This window comes from Dipodomys ordii, unplaced genomic scaffold (genome assembly GCF_000151885.1).
Source record: "Dipodomys ordii isolate 6190 unplaced genomic scaffold, Dord_2.0 Scaffold26, whole genome shotgun sequence".
NCBI lineage: Eukaryota > Metazoa > Chordata > Mammalia > Rodentia > Heteromyidae > Dipodomys > Dipodomys ordii.
The window spans coordinates 8,847,514-8,873,523 of record NW_012267242.1 but is presented as its reverse complement, the minus strand read 5'-3'; the positions used below and the strand labels follow the sequence as shown (position 1 = coordinate 8,873,523).

Genomic DNA, 26,010 nt, shown 5'->3' with positions numbered 1-26,010 from the left:
ATGCTGTCTGCCATGATAGGACATAGCCAGGGTGACTCTCACCAGATCTGCCATCATGTTATTTGGGTCTTCAGCCCCCCAAATTGGAAGCTCTCTAAGTACTCAGCCTCTGGTATTTTGTTATAGTAATGGATGATTACTAGACTCTCACCACATAGAGGGGAGGGTTTCTTCTACCTGTTAATTCTCCAGCTGATACCAAGTGAATGCCCCAACATTTAACTCTATTCTGATGTCACCTACTTGGCGATAGTGTTATATGTCACAGACAAAAGACTCAGTCCCACAAAATTGTCCTTACTTTGGATGCTGGTCGTAGCTCTCTTGGTAAGTTTTCTGTGCCTTGGACCAACTGGTTGTAAATCAAGGTTCTCATTCCTTGGCTTTGATTCATTTTCTAGCACAGTCACAGAACTCAGGGACAGACTTTCTTTGCTTTTACTAACCTTTTTATAAAGAGTATTATGTAGAGCTAGGTGGCAGGGACGTAGAGCTTTTGATTGGATACAGTCTTGTGCTTTGTTCCCTTGAGGTGGTCGGAGGTAAGGCTTCAGGGGCAGCTGGCCTCTTCTGTTTCTGACTGTTGATCAGTTATGCTCAGCCTGATTGGTATTCTTGCCCAAATATGGAATTCAGCTGGAGGAAGTTGTCACAATGCTTTTTATGAACAGAAAACATTGGTTTGGAGACTCTCGATTTTGATACTGGCATTGATTATTTTCCCTTCCACTTCCTGAAGTCTGTATGCCGCAGGGATCTGATTTCCATATGGCACCTGGTTCCTAAGCGGCTTGCTGGATATGGGGGTTTGATGCAAAGCAAACTAGGATGCACACAGCATGTTTGGCTGCACCTCCATAGGTAAAGAGAGCAATAGAAGTCAACCCAAGCTTCACCTGTGGAAGTTACCTTGCCTTGTGGCTTGCTTTTCCTCCTTTCCTATCACAGATAATTTGATGATGACCTTTGTGAATCTAATTTCCAGTGGGGAATGTTTCACGGTAGAAGAATGCTCTCCCTGGAGGCTCCCTCTTGACATTTCTAGAGATTTATTTAATTGGACTTTACTTAGAACCCATTGGGAAACATATTTTTGTTGTGAAGTTGTGACGTGTTTAATTTGGATCTAAGATAAATGTCCATCCTGGGGCAGGGGAGGGGGAGGGGTGTAGATTGTGAAGCAACAATTTTCCTTTTGTACTGTGGGCTGGCTTAGTGAATAGCTTGAGCAGGGCTTTCCTCTGTTTGTTTGTTTAGCAATTGCTGGATTATTTAAACTTCTTCTGTACTGAAAATCAAACAAGGTTTTTCATCTCTTTAGAGAATTAAACAGTAATGCAGAGAATCTGGTTAGCTTTGAGGGAAAAACATGGCTTTGTATTCTACAAGCATCCTCCTTCACCTCTTAACATATCTTCACAGCTTTCCAGATGATCTAATGGACTTTTTTTCCCTTTCCACCAGTATTGAGCATTTCAGTGAGCACTGAAAGTGGAGCTTTGTCATGGGGTAGAGTAGCCTTCCTAACACATAGAAAATCTATAACTAGGATAGAAACCCTTGGGCCCAGAAAGATGGCTCAAGCCATCCCTAATGAGGAATTGAAGAGGAATGTGTCATTGGGAAAGGATGAACTCCTGTGCTTGTTCCAGCTCATGGAACTAAGGTTCTGGAAAGTTCCATGAGTTTACCATCAATGCATGGTACAAGCTTGGGTTGACTCCCAGGGGCTTTGTTGTTGAGAAGCCCACAGTATAATTCTTTAAAAGCATGTATTATAATTTATATAATTATAAAATTATAATTTTAAAATATCAATTCATTAGTCTGCTTCATCCATGCATTAGTCTATTTCAGTTGCTAAAACAAAATATCTGAGGCTGGTAAAGGAAAAGATCTTTATTTATTTCATGGTGCTAGAATCCCCAAGCCCAAGATTAGATGGCTCCATCCATTGGGTCCCTAGAGAAGGCCTCACGGTAGATGGATGACATCACTTTGGCGGGGAACTGGTGCAAAGGAGATCACGTGACAAGACAGGAACTCAGAAATTCAGAGCCTACATTTGTGGGTATTAATGGGTGTCTCTGGAGAGCTACATTCATCCCTTCCAAAGGCAGTCCCTCCCTCCCCCCAATTAATCTGATTTAGTCTCATCTCTTTAAGTCACCAGACTGAGGATCAGGCTTCTAGTGTAGGAAACTTTGGGGCCACACTCAAACCATATCCAGACTAGAGCAGACAGTAATGTCACCTGAGGGTCTAGTGTCTGTGGTGGGCCTTTTGCCAGAAATAGATATAACTAGGATAAGTGGACACACAGAGGATCAGAGAAGCCAGAGTGGGCAGGTCTTCCTTTAGACCCTAAGCCCTCACTCCTCACAAACCCAGCTTGTTTTCATAGGTGTACATGGTAGGCAGCTGCTTCCTTGTTGAACCTCAAAAGCTCTTTCCAAAAGGCAAAAATGAATACTTTGACAAAGCATTGTTTCATTAGTGAGTACAATGCTCAGTTTGGAAGTGGGTGAACTCTTTGTTAGAATGAGACTCCACAGGTTTGCGCCTCTGGGAACTGGGGGTAAAGCTTGAAAGGGACAGGTGAACCTTCTAGAACCCTCTTCTCTGATTCCTCTTCTCCAGAGAAGACTAAAGGAGAGCAGCACACTACCTTGGGCCCCTCTGGCAAGGGTAGTACCTACCTTCATCCTCATAAGGTTTTTCCTAAAATCTGTTTGAGACAGGACTGGGAAGGGTAGATGTAGAGGGACTCAACAACACAAAGTGGGCCTTCAGTTTGTGTGATTATGTGGTGGTGATGGTTGTGTGTGTGTGTGTGTGTGTGTGTGTGTTTTTCAAGATTCTTCCCATTTCAGGAGCCCTCCATTTAAGAAAAATAGGTCCATCTTGTTAGGCCTATTTTTGGACTAATAGAAAAGACAAAATATCAAATGTATTTCAGGTTAGCATCTCTCCTGTTCTTATTTTCTTCCTGTCTTCTCCTGGTTGGGCTTCTGGGAGGAGGAGGTAGAAAGAAGAGAAGAGCAAAGGAGAAGGGAAAATGAGGCAGAGCCGAGTTGAGAGAAGGTAAGGAGACCATACCCCAGCTCTCCTGGGAAGGAGACTGAGCTGTTCCTGTGTAAGAGTCACATTGACTTCTGGAAACTGAGATCTTACAGTTTGAATCCCACTCACATAAAAGTCATCTGCTCATTAAAGTAGCACAAAGCTGTTTAATTGTTGTCTTTGTGGAAGATGACTTGACTGTCATCAGCTGTTGCTGCTGGCTGTGCTTTCTGTTCTAATGTAAATAAGTGAGGTAACCAATTTAAAGGAGCAGGCTGTATTTGCATACTAGTGAAATGTCCCCTCCCACCCACCATCTGTCTGGGTTATTCAAATACACACAAATTAAATGTGTGGTTTCCCAAACTGGTGAAAGCCTTCAAGTAGACCCCATAGGAAGGGGCATTAGAAGTGCACCCTCTTTTCTGGGGTCCTGATTGGAGGCTGTCTTTCTTGTAAGGCCTGGGCCTCTTAGCAGGCTGAGATTTAATCCCCAGCCATTTTCTACAGGCACCAGTACTGAGGAGAAAGGAATCTGAAAAGCCAGAGGCAACTTCTGAGCTAGGAGGCTTGTAGTGGTGGGCCCCAGAGGGAATCTTTTAAGGTCTGACAAAAGATTCCGGGAAGGTTTTCAATTATAGCTTTATTTTCAAATTTTATACATCATTCTTCTCAAGTCACTGGATCTTTCTGACATAGATCTTTATTTGGAGGTCAGTATTGAAGGTTTTACAAAGATTCTATTAAAAGAGGAGCAAAGCATAGGAAAAATTACAAGAGATTTTCCAGCTAACGATTAGAAATAGTTATAGAAGCAAATAGAACCAAACATTTACAAGAAACACGCTGCTACTTATGGAAAGATTGAGGGCTAAAAGTTTTTACTAAGTGTATTTCTAGTCAGCTATTAGCTTATTTCTAGAATGCTAGATTTTATGATGTAACAAATTATTGATACAGAGAGATGGCCTATATTGTATGGAAAATGAAGACAACAAATATAAAATGAAAAATATGCAAGAGCAGGCAGGATTATACAAGCAACATCTCTTTCCTACATCAAAAGTCTACATTCAGCTCTACCCTACAGAAAATTTTTTAAGAGTTTAACCTTTAAGCAAATGCTTTATATCTTTTACAGAGCATTTCTTTTTATACTTTCAACAACTTGAAATACAACTCAGATGAACCAATATTAAGTATGAAGAGTAATCTTTAGTCTAATAAGAGAAGATCATTTTGTGAGGGGTATTTTTAAACTGTAATCTGTCACTAAAGTAGATGCCAGAAACAGCATCCTGTAGCTTTTGTAAATTATTTCCATACAGCAGTTGCCCAGGTTAGCTCAAAACCTTTTTCTAGAGCTCATGTTGGTATTTACCATATCAGCAAGTCACCTGTCTTCCTGGGACAGATGGTCAGAGTCTGTGTACAAAGGGACTTAAATAAACTAGTCCTGTTCTCCTAGAACATAGGTTCTTTTAAAGGTCAGCATGTACAGAAAGGAAAATATATTTAAAAAAATTAAGTCACAAACAGCAAGAGTTTTCCTTGTAGAGCAAGTCTGTGTGCCTTCATATACCTTCATGGTAAAACAAAAATTTTGAGCACCTCAACTTATTGTATTTTATATGTAAAATTTTTTGTTTCTTCAGTAGCTCGAGGTACTCACAGATATATATTGCATGTCGATTCCTAGCTTCTGCTGACCATCCTTCCTCTTGGATGCTATTGGTGGGCACTGGAATCTGGTAGAAGGCTTTTTGCTGCCCACTTCTCTGAAACATATGCACCAACCTTCCAGGTCTCTCCATTGCAAAGCCTGCTTTGATCATATTAGTCTGTGATAGTGCTCCCTTGGCTGACCACCCCCAGTGCTTGTCAGCTATGCAACTGGATAGCTCCAAGGTCTGAATGTTTTCCAAAAGATACCAGGACAGGTGTTTTGTCCACCATCTCATTAAATCTTACAATAGACCTGAGGAGTACCATGCCTATTCTATAGTTAAAAAGAAGCTAAAGCTAGCCCAGAACATTCACTTTCAGAAAGGCCCAGAGTGGGTATGGCAGACCTACAACTGTAGTCCAAGTCAAAATTCTCTCCTCAATCCCTTTTATATCACAGATTGCCTTCTAGGGTTAGCTTTTCTTTTTTCTTTCTTCTTTTTCTTTCTTTTTTGTCAGTCATGGGGCTTGAACTCTGGGCCTGGGCGCTGTCCCTCAGCTCTTCAGCTCAAGGCTAGCGCTCTACCACTTAAACCACAGCGTCACTTCCAGCTTTTTCTGCTTATGTTGGCGCTGAGCAATCGAACCCAGGGCCTCATGAAAGCAAGACAATCACTCTACCACTGAGCCACCTTCCCAGCCCCATAGAGTTAGCTTCTTAAATACTCTGTAAATAACTTGTTTCTTCTAATGGAGAGGCTAGACAGGCAAAACTCATAAGGTGAAAGACTGACCTATCTCTAGTACTATCTTCCCAGAAGCTGTAACAAATATGCCATGCTAAATAATCATCAGTAACTGTTGGATTCAATATTCTGAGATGATTTTTTTTTTCCTTATGTGATGCTGAGGAATCGAACCCAGGGCCTCATGCATGCAAGGCAAGCTCTCTACCACTGAGCCACCTTCCCAGCCCCTCTGAGATTGTTTTTAAACAGGTTTTAAGTTTGTGGCACTTCCTCACTTAGCTCTTTTCACACATTGGACATGTTAGCGATGAGCCAGGCCACACTGGTTGAGGTGACAATCTGAGAGCCTGTGTATAATAAAATTCTACTCTGACTCATAGTTCCCTTCAACAGACTTGCCAACTTGCCCCCTAAATTCCTCCCTTACCTGGTTAATAGAAATGTTTCTTTACCCCTTTCTTTCATCCCTTACTCATTGTGGGGCAGGAATCTCATACTCTATTTCATGCAGCCTCTCTCCCTGTAAAAGAAAAATAAGGTCCTTAGGAACAGGATCATAAGACAATTTAATTGACACTTCCTAGTATTGGACTTGAAATCATTGGTACTGTAAGATACTCAATGACATCTACAGAATAACACAACTTCTTAGGAAACCAAAAAAATGGGAATACTTTTTATTTATTTATTTATTTATATTTATTTATTTATTTATTTTTTTGTCGGTTGTGGGGCTTGAACTCTGGGCCTGGGCGCTGTCCCTCAGCTCTTCAGCTCAAGGCAAGCGCTCTACCACTTGAGCTACAGCGCCACTTCCGGTTTTCTGGTGGTTTATTGGAGATAGGAGTCTCACAGTCTCTCCTGCCCAGGCTGGCTTTGAACCATGATCCTCAGATCTCACCCTCCTGAGTAGCTAGGATTACAGGCGTGAGCCACCAGTGCCCAGCTGGGAATACTTTTTATTGATCTAGCAGGAATCCAAATATTGCTCCTGTGAAGGTAGATAATATTCTGCCTTGTGAATTTTTGAGTTGCTCTGATCTCCTTTTCTGATGGTTTCAGCCTTAGAAACCTGACATCAGCTACAATAACTTCCCCCCCCCCCTTTTTTTGGTCTTATACCAGGATCCTTGTGAATGTAAGACTTTGGGATCCACAAATAATATCCATTTTATACCAATATTTCTCCCAATTGTAATATCCAGTATGTGGTCTTATGTTCATAGTAATACCACTATGAAACAGTATTATATTCAAACTATAGATGTAAAAGCTGAGGTACAAAGTTGTTAAATAGCTAGTCAAAGTAACTGACAGGAACCAGGATTTTAATTCAATGTCTCCAGTCTGTGTCCTTTGACATTATCTTGAATGTACTTTTTTACTTTAAAAGATGGATAACCCACTAGGAAAAACAAAGCAACAAATGGATGATCAATACACTTGCTTGCCAGTTCAGAATACCTACCACCACCTTGAATATTAATTGTTTGCTGACTTTTAGGGAACATTTTTTCCCCTTTAATGCCTGGGGATTGGTCGTTTCCCATCATAGCATAAAGCCACAAATTTCTGTGTGGGACTGTGGTCCATCTTTAGAATATGGAAATCTCCTGCTTAAAGATTTTGCATGTAGATGTGGGACCTTTTTAGCTTCCTTCCCATCCAAAACATGGCTTCTGGGTTTCCTCATAGATTCCGTGTTTACGATTACAGTAGGCCAGAGGTGAAATGCATGTACAGAAAGTTTCCCCACTAAAACCGAACTCCATTGCTTCCCTTCCCTGTCACTGGATGGACCTGTTAGAACTAGTTGGCTAAGTGGTGTTCATACTTCCTCCTCCTTCGTGGGGGCTGGGCATTCTTCCTTGTGGCCATTCAGAGTCAATGTGCTGAACACACTCATTCGTTCTGAAATAAAGTTTGAAAATGTTGGCCCCCATCCCCAGCCTGTTGCCCCAAAATACTTACATTATCAAAAATAATTTGCTTTGACAAATTGGTAAGCCCTTGGTGTGCTCAGGAAGCTGGGCCAGTTTGGTCAGGATTAAGGAGAGGAGAGAGAAAGAGAAAGAACAGTTCTATTTTAAAATTTCAGTCCTCCTCTAGCAAACTCAGGCATTCCAAGTCTTTGTTGGGAAAGCTAAGCCAAATAAAATGAGATCAGATGTATTTGTACAGGAAGGATAAGGGACTGTTGTTTCCTTTGTGACAAAATTGTATTATTCAAACGTTGAAACTGTTCAACTAAGTGTGTCCCTTGTTTTTTTTTTAATAAAAATTTTAAACTACCAGTGCTGAAACATGAATTTAATTATCATCTAGCGTTTTGATTATTGAGTAATATTTTAGGTCTTTAAAATAACTTTCCATAATAATGAAAAAAGTGCTTTCTATGTGCTAGGTATCATTTCAGCATACTTTGTATTATTAACCAGCGTATTGCTTACAACAGTACGTTGAGGTATGTCCTGCTATAATCCTTGCTTTATGTATGGGGAAATGGAGGGAGGAAGAGATGGGACTGCTGCCCAGGATCTCACAGGGGTGAGATTTGTCAGGGCTAGGGGTGGATCACTGCCCCTGCTCTGGATTGCTGCTGTCCTGCCCTGCCCTGCTTGTAAGGCATGCATGTATACATAGGTTAATTGTAGGCAAGGGCAATGGTGATGATATTGGAATAATGTGATTCTATAGCCTATCCAACCCTTTCTAAGGGAATCCTCTTCCAGAACCATATGCGTGGTTGATACTATGCCCACTTTGTAGATGGGCACACTGAGGCTTCACAAGGAAAGGTAGTCTCATATCCTACAAAGCAGAAAGTCTGCCTGCCTCTGCTTTCAGCCATCATTAACCACATCATTAAACCACATTTAACCACACTGTGCGCCATGTTCTTAATAAGTTAATAACAAACATAAAGCTTTTCATTAAGCCGCCAGTGTGAAATGTGGTGGTATTTGATAGGGTAGGTTGGACAAAAGTAGTTGTAAGAAGCAATCATATTAACTGTACTCTTCTCCCTTCTCTCTTACTGTAAATTCCAACCCTCCCTCGTCCAACCAGGAGTGAGAAAGCATTCTTCCTCAAAAGTTCTCTTAAAAACAAGCAACAAACCTCACCACTGTGAGCTACCGCTGCTTCATTTTGCTATTTACCACATTGTCATATAGAGACACATGACCCTGAAGTGACATTCATATTGATGAGAAACTGGAAATGGGACAGGCCATTGTTTCTTCCTGCCCTCCATGAGAATTTCCTCATTGAGTTTGGATGATAATATCCCCTTTTCTATCTGCCCTCCTCCAAATCTTGTATAAGCAGAGCTTCCCACATAGCTCAGACACAGTATACACATAATTCTGCACATGAGCACACACCCTGTGATTTGAAGCATTCTGTGTCTGTCTCAGATTCCCTCCACTCCCCCTGCCCCCCCCCAGCAATCCCCCATGGGATTTTTTCCCCCATTAGGCAAATGGAAGGCTCATGCCACCTGTTAGCATTACGTCATTGACTCCCCAGAACACAGTTGCACCAAAGGCCTTAAACAAAGTAGTTCTTCTTGCATTGTTTGCACTCAAAGAGCTGATATCATGCCAACTGATGTCATTGTGTGTCTTTGTGTAACTGCTATGGTAACTGGGCAGGTGGGGAGCCTCCAGCTGACGTCATTGGGAAAGGAGGTGTGGAGACAGAATTTTAAAAAGCTCTGTGATGGGGGTTTTGTGTGTGTGTGTGTGTTGTGTGGCTTTCCTTACATACTTTTTTTTTTGCTTTTTTAATAATTTTTTTTAAAACCCTAGGCTTTTAAGATAAATTACAGCTTTTGTACCCTAAGTAAGAACAGAAAAACTGTCCCCCGTCCTCCTTTAGTCCCTTATTTTGAGTTTGTCATTTTTTCCTCTCAACGTATAGGGGGAAAAGAGTCACAATGGATTTTTTAAAAGAAAAGAATGAATTAGGTTCCTATCATCAAATCAGTGTGAAACTGTTTACTGGGGCTTTTGTGGAGGGAAGACTGAGCATATTTTAAAATAATTCCTTTGAGTCCGTTTGTGGAGCTTATGTTCATGACAATAGATAGTTTTTACTTTAATGTCTTCCAAGTATTCACTGGGGAAGTTTTTCTGCTGTTTCTTTTCCTCCTCCTCTTTCTCTTGTCTCCTCATTCTCTCTCCTCTTCCTGTTTTCTCCTCTTCCTCTTTTCATTTCTTTACAAATTCTCTCTGGTCCCAAACCTTCTTATTGTTATTTTATGACATAATAAAATAGCAATATGTAAGGAATCAAGCTCTATTGTAGAAATTAGTCAAAGTTAGATGTTGCCTTTTGTTTTGCAAAGGGTACAGGATTTGAGTTTACTTTTTTTTTTAATGAGGAAATTGATAATAGCATTGACCTTTTGAATTTTCTGTGGCTCCTTAACATGAAAAGATGGCTTACCTGCTCTGCCCCACTGGTGCTATGTCAGTTAAGTGTGAACAAAGTCATGAGACTCTATGTTGGTTTCAGTCTGGGGCTTCCTATGATGGCTGCCAAAGAGGAGCCTTGAAATGGAGAAGGACATGTGTTAGGTTGAGAAGCTGGCAGTCAGGTTGACTTCCTGTTCGTCTTTCAGTAGAACTATATCCTGTTCCCACATAGTATTTCCTCTCTTATCTCTAGGGATATCCAACAGATGTGAGGCAGCTATCTATCTAGGCAAATGTTGTGGTGGCTTTCAGCTAATAGCTGTTGCTTATACCTCCTTTATTACAAAGAGTAGGCCTGAGTGTATATAGTTCAGCTTGATTAGAAGTAGAGCTCATTTCCTGGCAAGAATATCAGCCCAGATTTCATAGCCCTTTCCCATAGAAGTGGAACCTCATAATAATCTGTCCAGGGCATCCATGTGGGAGTAACAAATATTAAAGAAAAAAAGGAACAATAAACTTCATAAATTTTCTAGCTTAAACATTAAACAAATTACTAAACAAATTCCTTTTTCATTTAATGTTAAATAGAAACATTTGGCTTTCATTTTACTTTCCACAACTATTCTTTTAAAGTCCACGTAGTACTCCATGGAATAAAGGTAATATAGCTTTCTCTTTTTTTTATTTGTTATTAACATTTTCCATCAGTCAGATATTCTTATATACATCTTTATGTATATAACTGAATGTCTTTGGGTAAATGCTTTTCCTAAGATTCATTCTCATGAATGAGACTGCCCTTATCAGGGGGGACACTTAGCTTTTGAAAATGAAATAGGCAACACATAAACATTTTAATGTTTTAGACCCATAAATTTGGGAGGCAGTACAGGGCTTTGGGCTCAGAGTGTATATTCAGGAGTCCATTAGGGTCTTAGAGGGTTAACATACCCACAACCTTCTAAACATCAAATGCCAAGGACTAGCTGTCTTTCGATTTCCTTCTACTGGAAGTCAAGCTCTATAGGCCAGAATCTACATGGAGACCCTAAGGATTTCCTATTCCATCTGACCCTAGCTTGTATTTCTCAAGTATTTCTCTGCTAATTTTTAAAGTCTGTACAATCATAGAAGTAACAGTAACAACACTAACATTAACACTGCAGCTAATGAAATGGCCTGATGCCTGGCACTTGTTCCTCAGACATGTACTCATTACCTTGCTCATGTAATTGTAACCCCTCTGTATGGTATTTTCACAATAAAATAAACTTATAAAAATATAATGGAAGATTAAAAAAACAAAAACAACAAAATGCCCTCTTTTGTCTAAGGAGCACGCCATGGAGTAACTTGTGAAGCTGGTCCTGGTCTCTAAATGGACTTCCAGTTTTTATTTTGGGGAAAAAATGTGTGTATACACAACACACACATACACACACACACACACACACACACACACACACACACACACACATCACCAGCAAACAATGCATATTCATTGCAACTGGGAAGTTGTTCTTCTGTGCTAGCTCCGATTAGAGGCAGTCAACTCTGGCTTTCTGTGTTTGTGCTCCAGGTGGACTCAGTAGTTTTAAGCAGAACCATGAAAACCTCTGTGACAACTCCCTCCAGCTCCAAGAGTGCCGCGAGGTGGGAGGCGGAGCGTCTGCCATCTCGAGCATGCTACCTCAGTCTGTCCCCACCACCCCTGACATTGAGAACGCAGAGCTGACACCCATCCTGCCCTTCCTGTTCCTTGGCAATGAGCAGGATGCTCAGGACCTAGACACCATGCAACGGTTGAACATTGGCTACATCATCAACGTCACCACGCACCTTCCCCTGTACCACTATGAGAAAGGCCTGTTCAACTACAAGAGGCTGCCTGCCACCGACAGCAACAAACAGAACCTGCGGCAGTACTTTGAAGAGGCTTTTGAGTTCATTGGTAACTATCTTTGTCTCCTTTTCTCTCTAGCTTTTGCTTTGATAGCAAGTCTAAGTTTAGTCCTATGTTTTTTTTTTAAATGCAGCTACTTAAGTGGCTGAGATCTGAGAATTATGTTTGAAGCCAGCCTGAGTAGGAAAGTCTGAGATTCTTATCACATTAACCAGCAAAAACTGGAAGTGGAGGTGTGCTTCAGGCAGTAAAGCACCAGTCTTCAGCACAAAGCTAAGGGTCAGTGTCTAGGCCCTGAGTTCAAGCCCCAATCTGGTACAAAACAACAACAACAACAAAAACCCAAAGCCAACAACAATAACAAAACACAACCCAAAGGCTGCTCCTGAGGTGGTCTGGTCTCTGCTACCTCATGTAACATAAGTGTTTTCCTAATTCATAGCCCATGGAGACACAGAGTATCTTGGAACCATCAGGACAGACATAAAAATCCAGTTGTGTTAGCTTTCCCAGTCTGTGACTGAGAGAACAACTGAAGGCAGGTATGATGTACTTTAGCTCATGGTGTTAGTGGTTTCAACCTGGTGTCTTCAACTCTTGATTCTGGGCTTGTGGTGAAACAGCACACCATGATGTTGGGAATATGTCACAGAGGCTACTCATCTCATGGTAGACAGGAAGCAGAGACAAAGAAACAGCAATAGGGATTCCAACCCCAAGTACTCTCTCCTGGTAATCTACTTCAGCTGTAGACCTCACCTCCTAAAGTATCCAGAACCTTCCAAAATAGCAGCACCATTTGGGGCCAAGTGTTCCACACATGAGCCTGTGTGGGGCATTTCATATTCAAACCAGAACAATAGTCATTGAGTTTTGTTGTTCAACTAGACAATTGTCATCCCTCAAGTTCTCAATGAAAGAATGACAGATACTTATATGCATAGAGAACACTTACATGTTCTGTGACCAGAAGAATCAAGGGGGCACTAAGAAATGGAAGCAGAGTTGCTACTGCTGCTATATTATTAGTGGGAAAGAAAATGTAGTCAATATGAAAATCTCACCTGCAGCTGGGCCTGTAATCCTGAGAATTATGGTTCAAAGTCAGCCCACGCATTAAAGTCCATGAAACTAGTTAACCAGCAAAAAGCCAGAAGTGAAGATGTGGCATTAGGGGTAGAGTGCCAACCTTGAGTGAAAAAGCCAAGCACAAGTATGAAGCCCTGAGTTCAAGCCCCAGTAATGAGCACAAGAAAACAAAAAGAAAGAAAGGGGAAAGAAAAGAAAATTCTACTTGGAATTGCTGTCATGCTGCTTAACCTTCATGCAGGCTATGACAGGATTTCATTTTCCTACTTTAAGTTACACTGATTAGTAATTGGAAGGTAGCATAGGATAAAGGGTTGGTTCTGACAACGACTTTAACACTCAGGCCATGGCTGCAGTGAACCTCTTTCTGTATTGCATAATCACGGCTGAGAAGGAGAAGGGTATAGAGAATTGTTTTCCCAATCTGCTTCCTTTTTCTCAGTTGCTAAAGATTGGGTAACAATAGGAGTGAATATCACTGCTGGTAAGATGGTGCCCTTCAACAGTTTGCCTCAAACTTACCAAAGTAGGAAAGGTCACCATTGTAAGCTTACCCTGTCATTTCTGTAGAGCAAAATCTCACAGTAGCAAGCTCTAACCTCAAGAACAGAGCAGCATTCTAATAATAATGATTATCTATCTATCTATCTATCTATCTATCTATCTATCTATCTATCTATCTATCTATCTATCTATCTATCTATCTATCTATCTATCTATTCTTTACCATTGCTGTAGCTTTAAATTGTTGTAACTCTCAAGTGATCATTTGGAGAACACTAGCATATAACAGATACTAAACATTTCTTTTTTCAAGTGATTTTAGCCTTATTTCCAGCAAGAGATGACCCAGTATTTTTCCTTATTAATGGCCATGCCTCAGGAAGAATATGCTCTTTCATTTTTTTTTTTGATGCTCCTTTGTCAGAAAAATGCCTTAGGTTTGATTGCCATCTGCTCTGGTGGATTTGCTGGCAAGTTGGCAGCTGTGGTTACCTTGCCCAGCCATTTTCCTTGCCAATTGTACTTTCAACATACAACCATGGAGGATTCAATCTGGAAGGAAGTTCTGAGTGGTCACTAGACTAAAAATTAAACTGACTTTTCTAAGGTCATAGGAATGGTAATATCAGAGAGAGTTCCTTGTTTTCCAGGTGAGGGGTTCCCCCCCATTTTTGTCTTAAAAAATAGGATACTGGGAATATGTTTACAATGCCCTATTAATTGGTCCACACTGGCAATCCTGGGTACAACGATGCCTGAGGTCCTTTGTTAATAAAATCTGAGCCAAGCCCTGAGCCCTGAGGAAGAAATCATTGTCAGTAAGTAGATGAGAAACTCCCTAGTTCATATATGATATTAGAACTGTGATTCCACTTGACTTAATTCCAGATGGAGGAAGTTGAGAAATCATTTTCCATTTCATGAATGGCATTAGATACGTTGGTTCTAAGAGGATTTCAACTAAAGTGCTCACATTCCTTGTAGATTATTCAGGCTTACCTGATTTTGTACAAGGAAAACAAAACCAATAACAAACAGCATTTGGTCTGAAGGACAATTTGGAATCACACAACAGTACATAGGCACACTTTTGTTTTCATTGTTATTTTATTGAATGAGCTGAAATCTTATAGTATTGTTTGAGGGGAAACATAGCAGAGCTTATAAACATCCACTTAACATTCAATATAAACTGAGTCCAAGCTTAGGGTTTAACTACTTCAGTTAAACCTGAATCAAGTGTTATTATTCCCACATTTCCTGAGACTGGTTAGATACTAACATTCGCATTTTTCAGACAGAATGATTAAGGCTCTAAGAAGTTATACACAGGATTCACAATCACTCATGTGCTAGAGTTAGTCAGACTTCGCATTTAGAATCTCGTTCTCAATAGCATGCTTTCAGATCCATTTATGGGGTGTACTAAAGAGAATAAATTATAAAAGTACTATAATCTTAAAATACTATGATCTCTCATAATTAAGTCTCATCCATAGATGCTTAAGATAAAAATTTACATCCAACTTCTTGGTTCACTGGTTAGTAGCTAGTAATAAAGGTGGAACTAACTCACTGCCACTTTACCCTCCCCCTTTCTGACCTTTTCATCTGATTGGTATGCCTTCAGGGTGACTTTCTCAGGATGCCTTCTAGTCTAAAAATGTCATTAAGTTTTGTTCAACGCTCACGGGCTAGTCTCCTGAGCTTTTCAGCATTGAACATGAGAATTTGGGAAGTGTTGATTCTGTCCTTTGCTCTGGACTTGGCCATTATAGAAATCCCCTTGTCTGCCAATCATAGCCACAAGGGGGCCTCTTCGTGGCCACAGAGGAGGCTGAACACTTAGGTGAGGGACGATGCTTGGCTCAGAACACCCCACATCTTTGGTTAACTTTGCAACATTTGGCTTTTCTGGTAGAAGCTGAATCTCATAGCTCTCTAGTTGATGTTTATTCCTTAATTTTGCTCAGGGTTTAGTAAACCCTGGTGACATTTCCTATATAGAGCTATTTTGTAATATAAAGAGCAATTGTGTTGGTTCTTTTTTCTTTTCTTTTTCCATATTACAGGTAAGAGAGACCTTGTTAGTGACACAAGAACACAAGTGATATTAACATCTCTAATTAGAAGAAGGATTATACAGATCCACATATACACACTTACATCTTTGTGTGTGCATACTTTTTTCTTCTTTCCTCATTCCCTCTTTTTTTAACTTCCTCTCCTTTCATTAATCTCTCTCTGTTTCTCTCTCTTTTCTTTTTGCAGTAGTATTGTTTTAGAAAAATAGAGTAGGAACCAGATATTTAAGTGAGAGCTCCAATGCTTTAGGAGTCTACTTAAATGGTACCTTACTTAGCACACAAGTTCTTCATGCTGAATGTAGGTCTAGCTTCTGTCCAGTGCTACCAGGAATAGAGTCTACTGCTCCTGTGCCTGATTTCCTTTATTCTCTCTTTAAATGTAGACATATAGCTACTTGCTCATGCAAATACTGATGGCAGCCAATTCTGGGAGTTGTAACTTAAGCATACAGAACTTACTAATATATGTATGACACTTGATTTTGAAACCATTTTAATCCATTCTGAACCACACAAGGCATTGTCAACCTCAGCTACAAGTTAAACCTGTTCATGTCTCTTTCTCCTTCTCTTCACCTCCTATCTCTCTCTCTCTCTTTCCAGAGGAAGCTCACCAGTGTGGGAAGGGACTGCTCATCCACTGCCAGGCTGGCGTGTCTCGCTCTGCCACCATCGTCATTGCCTACTTGATGAAACACACTCGAATGACCATGACTGATGCTTACAAATTTGTCAAGGGCAAACGACCAATTATTTCCCCAAACCTTAACTTTATGGGGCAATTGCTGGAGTTTGAGGAGGACCTAAACAATGGTGTAACACCACGAATCCTTACCCCAAAGCTGATGGGTGTGGAGACTGTTGTGTGACCATGATTAGTGAGGAAAGGATTGCCGCTAGGAGACAAACGGAGGAAGATTGAGTCTGCTTTTTTTTTTTCCTTCTTCTATTTTCCTTTTCCTTTTTGTTTGTTTCTTTTTTTTTTTTAGTTGGGGGGATGAAGTTTGTGAATAGCAACAAACTTGTTTAAAGACTTTTTATTTTTAACCAGTGTGAGAAGACTATAAACCTTTTGATGCCATTGAGATTCACTCCCTGTAAACTGATAAAAGCAGGGAGACTGAAGAGCTCACTTTTCTAAGCCAACAATAAAAATGTAATCAAACTTGTTTCTCCCCATTTTCCTTTTAAGCTATTTGTAGAGTTTATGATTATAAGACTATAGTCTGTGCAGGTTCATAGACAGAAGATATCATCCTTTAAACAAATTAAAGAACCAAAAGTAATAGAAGGCCTGGGACACACCTGGACCATCCATACAGGAAACAAAATCCACTAAACCAAGCCCTGTTGTGCTCGTGGATATAAAGAGAAGATCAGGGCAGTAAGTGGTCTAAGAATACATTTCTCAGAAGACAGAGGATACTCTTGATTTGATGTGTTTCATGTTCTGGATTTTCTTTTTCCTCTGTGTTTAAGAGATACTTGTTTTTGTCTTTGTTTTCATTTTGGTAATAGCAAGGAACTGACCATTATACCATATGCCTTCACTGGCTCTTTGTGCAATAATATGGTGTTTTGAGTGTGCAAAAGTTAGAGCTGGCAACTCAATGATAGAAAAATAGTTCAAATTTGCCAGCTTGGAGAGAGAAAGGAATTCAACAATATCAATTACTTTCCTTCCCACCTTTTCCTTTTTGGATTTGATTCTAGTTACAGTGCCATAAACCTTGTTACATATGTATATCAGAATGTAAAAAAAAAAAAAAGACAAAAATTTATTTAAAAATATTTTTCGCAAAGAAAAAAAACAAACCTTGCTGTGTTTCTGTTGATTGTGTAAAAATTTATTTTCATTATATAAATGAAACTCATTTGGGGATGTGTCTTTTTTGCTCCCTCTTTTACCTCAACTCTCAAGATTAAGCTTCTCTTAAACTCTGGTAATATCTACATGTCACATAATTAGAACACATTTTTATGGAAGGAAATGGAGAGGAGATAGGAAAGCACAATGCAAGAAAGCAAAAAAGAGCTCCAGGATTCAACTGCCCATTTGTCTTTCTCTCTTCCCAGGGAAAGTGACCTCACAGATAGGAAGGGTTCATGTTCGCCTTTGAGCTTTCCCAATCAAATCATTGTCAGATTGAGCCATTAGAATTTGGTAGGCTCCCCCATGACTATTTAATAAACATTTGCCATTATGGGTCTTTGGGTATTCATAGTCCTCATTCACCTTCATTATCACCTGTTCTTTTGACATCCTTGATGACTCAGCATTGCAGTACATTATAACAACTTACTCTGCCCTCTTTGTTTTTATGGCCTCAGCAAGCCAGACTCCCACCTAGAACAACACATTGTTAATACCTAGCTAGGTCCCCAAGCAACATATTTGGGGATAGGGAAAGAATACAATCCAATAATGTTTCTATGTTTCATTAAAATACATGCCTAGAGGGAATTGGCTGCCAGGAAATTTTGCAGCATGGTGAACTTTGCCTGGTGTGAATAAGAGCTGAAGAATTCAGGCATGTCTAGTTCTACGTGACTACATTTGACATAAATATGTTTGTGAACACTTGCTTATAAATGTTAAAACAAAATATTTTTACTTCACTGGCTTGTCTGGCAAAAATGATTAAACTTTTTTTCTTTTGTTAGAAAAGTAAGCAAATTAACTGAGGGCTTTTAGAAGTAGCACATTTAAGGAGTCAGGTTCTGAAATGTAATTTGATATAAAATAATAATTTGTCAGATTTTTTTCTATTTTTCCATATCTTAAATTTCTAATCGTAAATTTCCTTCCTCTCTTCCTTTCATCTGTCCTCCCTCCCTCCCTCCCTCCCTCCCTCTCTTCCTTCCCACCCTCCCTCCCTCCCTCCTTCTCTCTCTCCCTCCCTCCCTTCTTTCTTTCTTTCTTTCCTTCCTTCTTTGCAAGGCCAGGAAAAGACTCAATTTAGTTTCTACTCTTTAGCTACAAGGAAGTTGTTTATGTTTTTGGAAGTTTATGATGTTAAGAGAAAGTTTGTCCTCTGGCAGACAGGAATCCAGGCAACCAGCATACCAAGAATTCTGCAAATGGACTCAAATCTTTTCTCCTAATCTGCTTGGAATCATTAGCCTCCATTTCTTCATGAGGAAAGTTAACTATTTCCTGACAACACTATGGATTAGCTAAGCCATTGTTCTAGAAACCAGATCCCCCAGGTTCCTAGCCTTCACTAGTTGCCTGACAGCTTTAAGGCTGGGCTAGGAAATAATTGTGTTCCTGAGAAAGCAGAATTTCTGACTAATATATGCATTGTCCTCAGAACCCAACAAAGGTTTCATGCTTAGTAATTTAATAAAATGAATCTGTAATATATCTAATAATTTTTTAAAAGATACAGTAAGTATTGTTGCCTTAATTTAATCCAAGCAGCAACTCCAGCTCCTCTATATACACCCATTTCAGTTGCTGACACTTTTCTAATCATTGAATATTAATTAGGATTGGAAGACCACATGTCAAGGAAGAGAGCATACCAGCTACTTTTGGACAAAGATGGTCAGTAATAGTAGGGTACTCATTTGACTTAGTGTATACTTTCCGAAATTACTTGAGGCCATCTATTGTTGGCATGTATTGGCATTTCTTTTAACTGTGTGTAACATCCAAATAGAAATATTAGCAAAGTGAAGCTTTGCTAATCGCTTACAGATAAAACATACTTAAGTCCCCCCAAAGAATAGACTACATAGCCCCCTTTTTACTTTATGTATTTGAGAGTGATGTTAACTTTTTCTCTAACTAAGATCACTATTTGATGTATTTTAAATACTGAGATAAAAATGGTAGTTAAATTGTGTCTGCTGAAAAGCTATGTTGAAACCCAAATGCTGTTCTAGTATAAATAGGATCTTATTTGTAAATAGGGTCATTACAGATGTAGTAAAGAACAGGTCATATTGGATGAAGATGGGCTTAATCCAATAGCTATCATCATGAATAATCAACATGGTATGCCCAGAAAGGTCTGGTCAGCAACACAAAGAAAAAAATGTCATGTGATCATGGGGAAACAGTGGAGTGAATGATATATCTATAAACCAAAGAGCACCAAAGAGTACCAGCAAATACCAAAAACTAGGAGAGAAGTGCAAGGGCCAGGCTTTCCTGTAAAGCCTCCAAAACAGAATAAGTAACTCAAGGATGGAGGTATGGCTCCTGTGGTAAGTGCTTCCCTAGCAAGTACTGAAGACAAAATCCAATATGGCCCCAAAGAGAAGTGACCTACTTGGTACATTGATTTTGAACTTCTAATTTCCATGCTGTGGGAGAGTATCAGTATCTGTGTTATAAGCCTCACAGTTTGTGGTATTATTTTTATAGTAACCCCAGGAAGCTAAAATAAAGGAGTGAGGGTGTGAGGGGGGAAAAAAGAATTGGAAAATATATAAAGAAATGTGTTTATATCAAAATAAGAAATATGTATTCCTAGCTACTAGGGAGGCTGAAATCTGGAGAACTGCAGATTCAAGGTCAGCCCGGGCAAAAAAGTCCATGAGACTTCACCAAATAACTATCAAAGAGCTAGGCTGTAGGCATGGATTGAGTAGAAATGCACCAGCTAAGCAAACAAGCATGAGGTCTTGAGGTAAGTCCTGAGTTCAAACTTAGTGGCTGGCAAAAGAAAAAAAAATGTATTCATAATACTCACCATCTTCATTTCTATAACTGATTTTGTGGTCATAGCCTGTTAGTACTAATCACTTTCTTTAGCATGTCAGGTGATGAGGCTTTTGTGGTTGTTTGGGTGACATGAATCTTCATTGGTGAGCAAACCCAGACTTGGAAAATGAGCTTATTTTGAGTTATTTCCCATTTACTTGTTAAAGGAACAAAGTATTTACAGTACACGACAGTATAAGGGATAGCCAAATATTCCAGACACACTTTTTAGTCTATAATGTAATAGTAGTCACCTAATTTCCTTTAGATAGTCGCAGTCAGTTCAGCTAGCATAGTAAAATTCTACTTTGCTCACTGACTCTAGTCTCAACTTGGGGCCAGCAGGTAGTATCAACTATGGGACCATGGTTACATCTTAGCTAAAGAATCTCTCCTAAGGATGAAGATTTCTAGACTAGCAGAACCTAAATTTGAGTAGAAAGAATAAATTTTGCAAGTTGAACATTAGGGATAAAAGTGGAGGATTATCTCCCATTCCATCCTTTGATTCTTGGACCTAGGAATCCTAGGTACTAGAGAAAGAACGACATGTGTGTGTGTGTGTGTGTGTGTTTGTGTGTGTGTGTGTGTAATATAGAGAACTTGCTGCATCTTACAGAACATTATACTACCATTACATTTTCATTCATCTGACAGTAAATTGTCAAAAGCAGCATTCTACCTTGCTACTGCTTCAGGGTGGTGAATAATATGGTAAGACCATTGAGTTTTATGAACATAAACCTGTTCCCACTCTTAATTTATTGCACACCATTTCTTAGAAGTAATGTCAAATACTATGATGATACAAGAAAAATGCCAGAAGTTTACAAATCCCAATTTTAGAAATAGCACTGTAGGTAGAAAAGGCAAGTGGTACACCTCGCCAACAGAGAGCAACCTGATTCTTAAGAATCTAGCATGATATTTCAGGGTCTCATTTTTGGCCTCACTTTGGGTTGGTTGAACTTAAAATTGCTGTAGCTGGACTAGGCTTGGTAAGTAGGAGTTCGTGTTGGTGAATTGATGAACACTCTCCATATCTACCACCTTGACTATCTTGATCATGAACTCATTGTGGAAAGGAGAAAGACCTTGACAGGATGTATCATGTTGCCCTTTATTAAGATCCTTTTATGTGGAGGTTGGGTGTTGATGGACATTCACATGGGACATTCTGTGCCTATTCAAGGAAGTGTATCTTGTTACTTCTTCCTCAGGCTTTCCTGTAAACCAATATTCCTTCCATGTTCCTTCTAAGCTTCTGATTAGCCACACAAACCTTAAATGCTGTCCATGAAGCAATGTAGATCCATGTCTCTAGCTGTCTCAGAAAAAAAATCACTAGCTGTGCTGTTGGAAGTTGTGCCCACTGGAAAAATTTTCCCTTCACTGATTTCTCTGGTCACTCTAGAGAATGATTGCAATTTTATGTAGCCACATAGTTGAGGATGATACCAAGGTATTAGGTAAACCTTTCCTTAAATAAAACCCAATACTATTTTAGACCATTCGTCACTGGAAATATCCCGTGAGTCCATAGATGTTTTGTAGCAGATCATGGGCCTCTGAGTCACTTGCTTGTTCATTGTGCTAGTGCTTGTTCTCCTAATCCATTTCCTCTTGCAATGAAATGCCGTCCTTCATGCATATTGTGGACCCTTGCTGGGCTGACAAGGTTTCATTATGTGACAGTCTACCATCCAATTGCTAGGTTCAATCTGCTATCAAAAAGAAGAAAAAAAAAATTTCTGAAGAAGTCATAGCCTTTGCTCCTGATAGTGTGTTCTTCTATATGCCATTTAGTAGATCAGTGGCTACATACAGGATCCCTGTATAATCTAGATAGTCTTAGTACCATGAGATCAACCGATCCAAACATCAAAACAGTTGCTGTGAGGCTTGAGTTACTGTGGAGACTTTCCTTATTCTGGACCTCACTCAAAAGTAATATTTCATCTTGCCTGGTAAGTACATCGAAGCAATGTGCGCAAGACTATATGCATTCTTCCCTACACCCCAAAATGCTCCTGTGTCTCTTAGTGATAAGGGGTTTCAGATGTAACAACTTGTTACTATTTCTATAATAGGAAATAGCATCTTATCATGCTTCAAATCACAAAGCCTCTGAAAATTGCACTAGTTGTAACCCCCTACATTTTGGAGATTTTTTTAAAAATTGTTATTTTAAAGGTGATATGCAGAGGGGTTACAGTTACATAAGTAGTATATCTCTTTTTGAAGTTTTCTCACAGTTTTTCCCTCCTGATCCCCTTCCCCTATACATTTAATAGTCTATTTTCAACCTGTCTAGTGAGTATCTCTGCTGCATTTGTTCACCCTTTGCTCCACCACTTCTGTGCCTCCCCTTCCCTTACCATCTCCCAATTAAGAGGATTTATTTCCTTCTTTTCCATCATCAGATATGATGACAGAATGTATGAGATCATGCACACATGTATGGTGAACAAGCAAATGACTCAGATGTCCATAGTCTGCTACAATGCATGGTGTCTCTTAGCAATGTATCTGTATTAGTTTCATGGTGTCCACCAGGTACAGTCAGCATGGTATCATTCACATAATGAACCTTTATGATGTCTGGGGGAATGGGCTAGATTATGATATAGGTAAAGCTGAAATAGCCCTGAGGCAGGAGAGAAGGTGAACAAACTAGTGGTGTTGCCAGCTGAATGCAGATTGTTTCTAGTGGCCTTTCCTGGAGGAGGAGGGTCAGGAAAGATTTTCCATAAAGAGCCAGAGAATCAATAGCTCAGGCTTTACAGGAGAGGTCTCTATCATATTTACTCAACTGTGGCACAAAAAACAATCATAGAGTTTTACTAACTTCTAATAAAACTTTACTTTTTAAAAAAATCCAGTCATGTATATTTGGTCCACCAGCTATCCTTTACCTAGTCTTGGTCTTCATAACAGGCACAGAGAAAAACATTTGCCAGATCAATAGCTACTTACCAGGTTGCAGGAGTAATATTGATTTGATCCATCAAGCAAGCCACATCTGGAACAGCAGCTGCATTTGGAACCAACAACTGAGATCTTCCTTCAGAATTCCCAAGTGTTCTACATAGGACAAATGAGTGAACGAAAAGGGTAATGAGGATATTATCCTGTCCTTGTGTTTTGGTTCAGTCCCCATTAGTAGCACTAATCCTCACAAATTTTTAGGTGCTCAATATCACTTTATTGACTATTTTGGCCCGTGGCTTGTTGCTGTATACCAAACTACAGAATTTAGTAGCTTAAAACAACAAAAAAATTATTAGCTTCACTCATTAGTTTGTTTCAAGCACATTAATAGAAGCAAGTCATGATAAGTCATAGACCCACTGTAAAAAGAAATATTTTTCTTTTCTCTCTCTCTCTCTCTTTGTTGTTGTTGTTGGTCATGGGGCTTGAACTCTGGTCTTGGGTGCTGTCCCTGCGCTCTTCAGCTCAAGGCGAGTGCTCTACCACTTGAGCCACAGTGCCACTTCCAGTTTTCTAGTGGTTTATTGGAGATAAGAGTCTCATAGACTTTCCTGCCCAGGTTGACTTCAAACAGTGATCCTCAGATCTCAGCCTCCTGAATAGCTAGGATTACAGGCATGAGCCACTGGGTCCTGGCAGAAATATTTTCTTAGACCTCTTTTTTTTGGGGGAGGGGGTCCGGTCGTGGGTCCTGAACTCTGGGCCTGGGCGCTGTCCCTCAGCTCTTCAGCTCAAGGCTAGCGCTCTACCACTTGAGCCACAGCGCCACTTCCGGCTTTTTTCTTTTTCTTTTTTTTTGTCCGGTCGTGGGGCCTGAACTCTGGGCCTGGGCGCTGTCCCTCAGCTCTTCAGCTCAAGGCTAGCACTCTGCCACTTGAGCCACAGTGCCACTTCTGGCTTTTTTTCTTTTTTGCTTATGTGGTGCTGAGGAATCGAACCCAGGGCCTCTGGCATGCAAGGCAAGTGCTCTACCACTGAGCCACCTTCCGAGCCCGAGACCTCTTTTTTTTTGTTGTTTGTTTTTTTAGGGTTTGAACTCGGGGCCTGGGCACTGTCCCTGGGCTCTTTTTGGTGAAGGCTAGTGGTCTACCACTTTTAGCCACAGAGCCACTTCCAGTTTTCTGGTGTTTATTTGGAGATGGGTCTCATGCACTTTCCTGCCCATGCTGGTTTGAGCTCAGATCTCAGCTTCCTGAGTAGCTAGTGCTCCAGGCATAAGCCACCAGTGCCTGGCTATAGACATCTTGTGACTGGGGCTGGAGAACACACTACTAAGATATCTTGCTAAAGTGACTGGTAAGTATTTCTTATCATTGCCTTGGAAGTCACCTGAAGGTGGTGGAAACTGCAGCTCCTCACCATGTAGACCATTCTATGGAGGAGCGTGGGCTTCCTCAAGACATGAAAACTAATTTCCAAAAGCAAGTATTCCAAGGAGCCTGGATAAAAGCTTCACGTCTTCTAAATCATGTAACCTCTAATGTTCTATATCACTTCTCGAATACTCTGTGTATTAAGTGAATCACACATATAAGCTCAGATCCAATGGGAAAAAGAATTAGATTTCACCACAGTTCACTTTCCACAACAAAGTCAATACATGGAAAATAACCCCTGGGAGACAGTCATGTTGGAGTGACTGGAAGAAACAATGACATATACTTCCTGCAAATATTGCTTCAAATATTGTGTAATGGAAGACTCACATTTGAACTGTTCTCTGGCCTCCAAACCAAGCCTATGGAAAGGGAGAAAAGAATCTGAGGGGAATACTATGCAATGACTGCCTGCATTCTCTGTCTTGAGGAAGTGTTGGTTTTCTGATAACTTACACAGTATGTCCATCTATGTCACCCAGCTCAGACTTCAATAATGTAGATTTTTAAAAAATGTTTTTGCTATCATAAGTATTTGTACAAAGCAATTGTGATTCAACAAAGCAATTTATGAATACAATGCATTTTGATCAATATCACCTCCAACATTCTCACCCATCCTCCCCAACCCACCCCCTTTCCCTTACTTTTCTTACTTTTGTAGAATATGCATTGATTTTTAGGTGACTGATGTCTGATAAATGTTTTATATTCCATAACTCATCATTACTTTTGGGGACCTCTTTTTCTCAGTTTGGCTTAATATATTTTAAAAACAAACCCGAGTGCTCCTGAAGGAAAGAACATCCCACAAATCTGCCTGTTTCTATGTGCCATGCTGCAATAGCTCAAGAACCAGTGATCAAAATGTGAGTCTGACATCAGTGTCTGGGACAAACTCTACCACTGAGAGGATGGAGGTCCCATTTGTTTAGATTTGTGCTTTCTAGGGGGACTTCTTATTCAACAGTGGGTCTCTTGTCTTTGGTTTTCTCAGCATCAGGTCTTCATAGAAGGCTCCTTGGTTGATGAGTTGATAACACTGATTACGGAGAGGAAGACTCAAATGGAAGTTCAGGAAAAGAAGTCAATAAACAATGAGTTATCAAAAAGTTGAAAATCAAGTTTAATTCCAGTGAAAATATATAAATCAGAAGTATCTTCCCAAAGGGTCAAGGCACTACATGTCTGTGAAGTATCACTAACCATCAGATGAGGGACAGCAGTAGAGGGGTTGATCTCCTGGCACTCCCAATCTTAAGAGAGGGCAAAAGTCACTTGTCTTTGCTGACAGAATAAGGTTATGGTTTGTTATCATGAAGCTGCTAAGCATTCCACATGCATATCAGACACATGTTTATGTTAAGAAATGATTATAATCATTCAAATTCAAGTTCAAAGTGCAGGAGTAGTTGAATCAATTAGCATTATTTTTTGTATTATTA

At 40.0% G+C, this 26,010-nt stretch overlaps 1 protein-coding gene across 1 annotated transcript in view; it reads left to right on the top strand.

The window, feature by feature from the left end:
* Nucleotides 1-17,298, top strand: part of Dusp10 (dual specificity phosphatase 10) — a 37,888-nt gene extending 20,590 nt beyond the window's left edge. The window contains exons 3-4 of the mRNA XM_013015116.1: nt 11,481-11,852; nt 16,088-17,298. Coding sequence (XP_012870570.1) covers nt 11,481-11,852; nt 16,088-16,353 — 638 coding nt within the window. The 3' untranslated portion in view covers nt 16,354-17,298. The remainder of the gene's footprint in view (nt 1-11,480; nt 11,853-16,087) is intronic.
* The last annotated feature ends 8,712 nt before the right edge of the window (nt 17,299-26,010 follow it).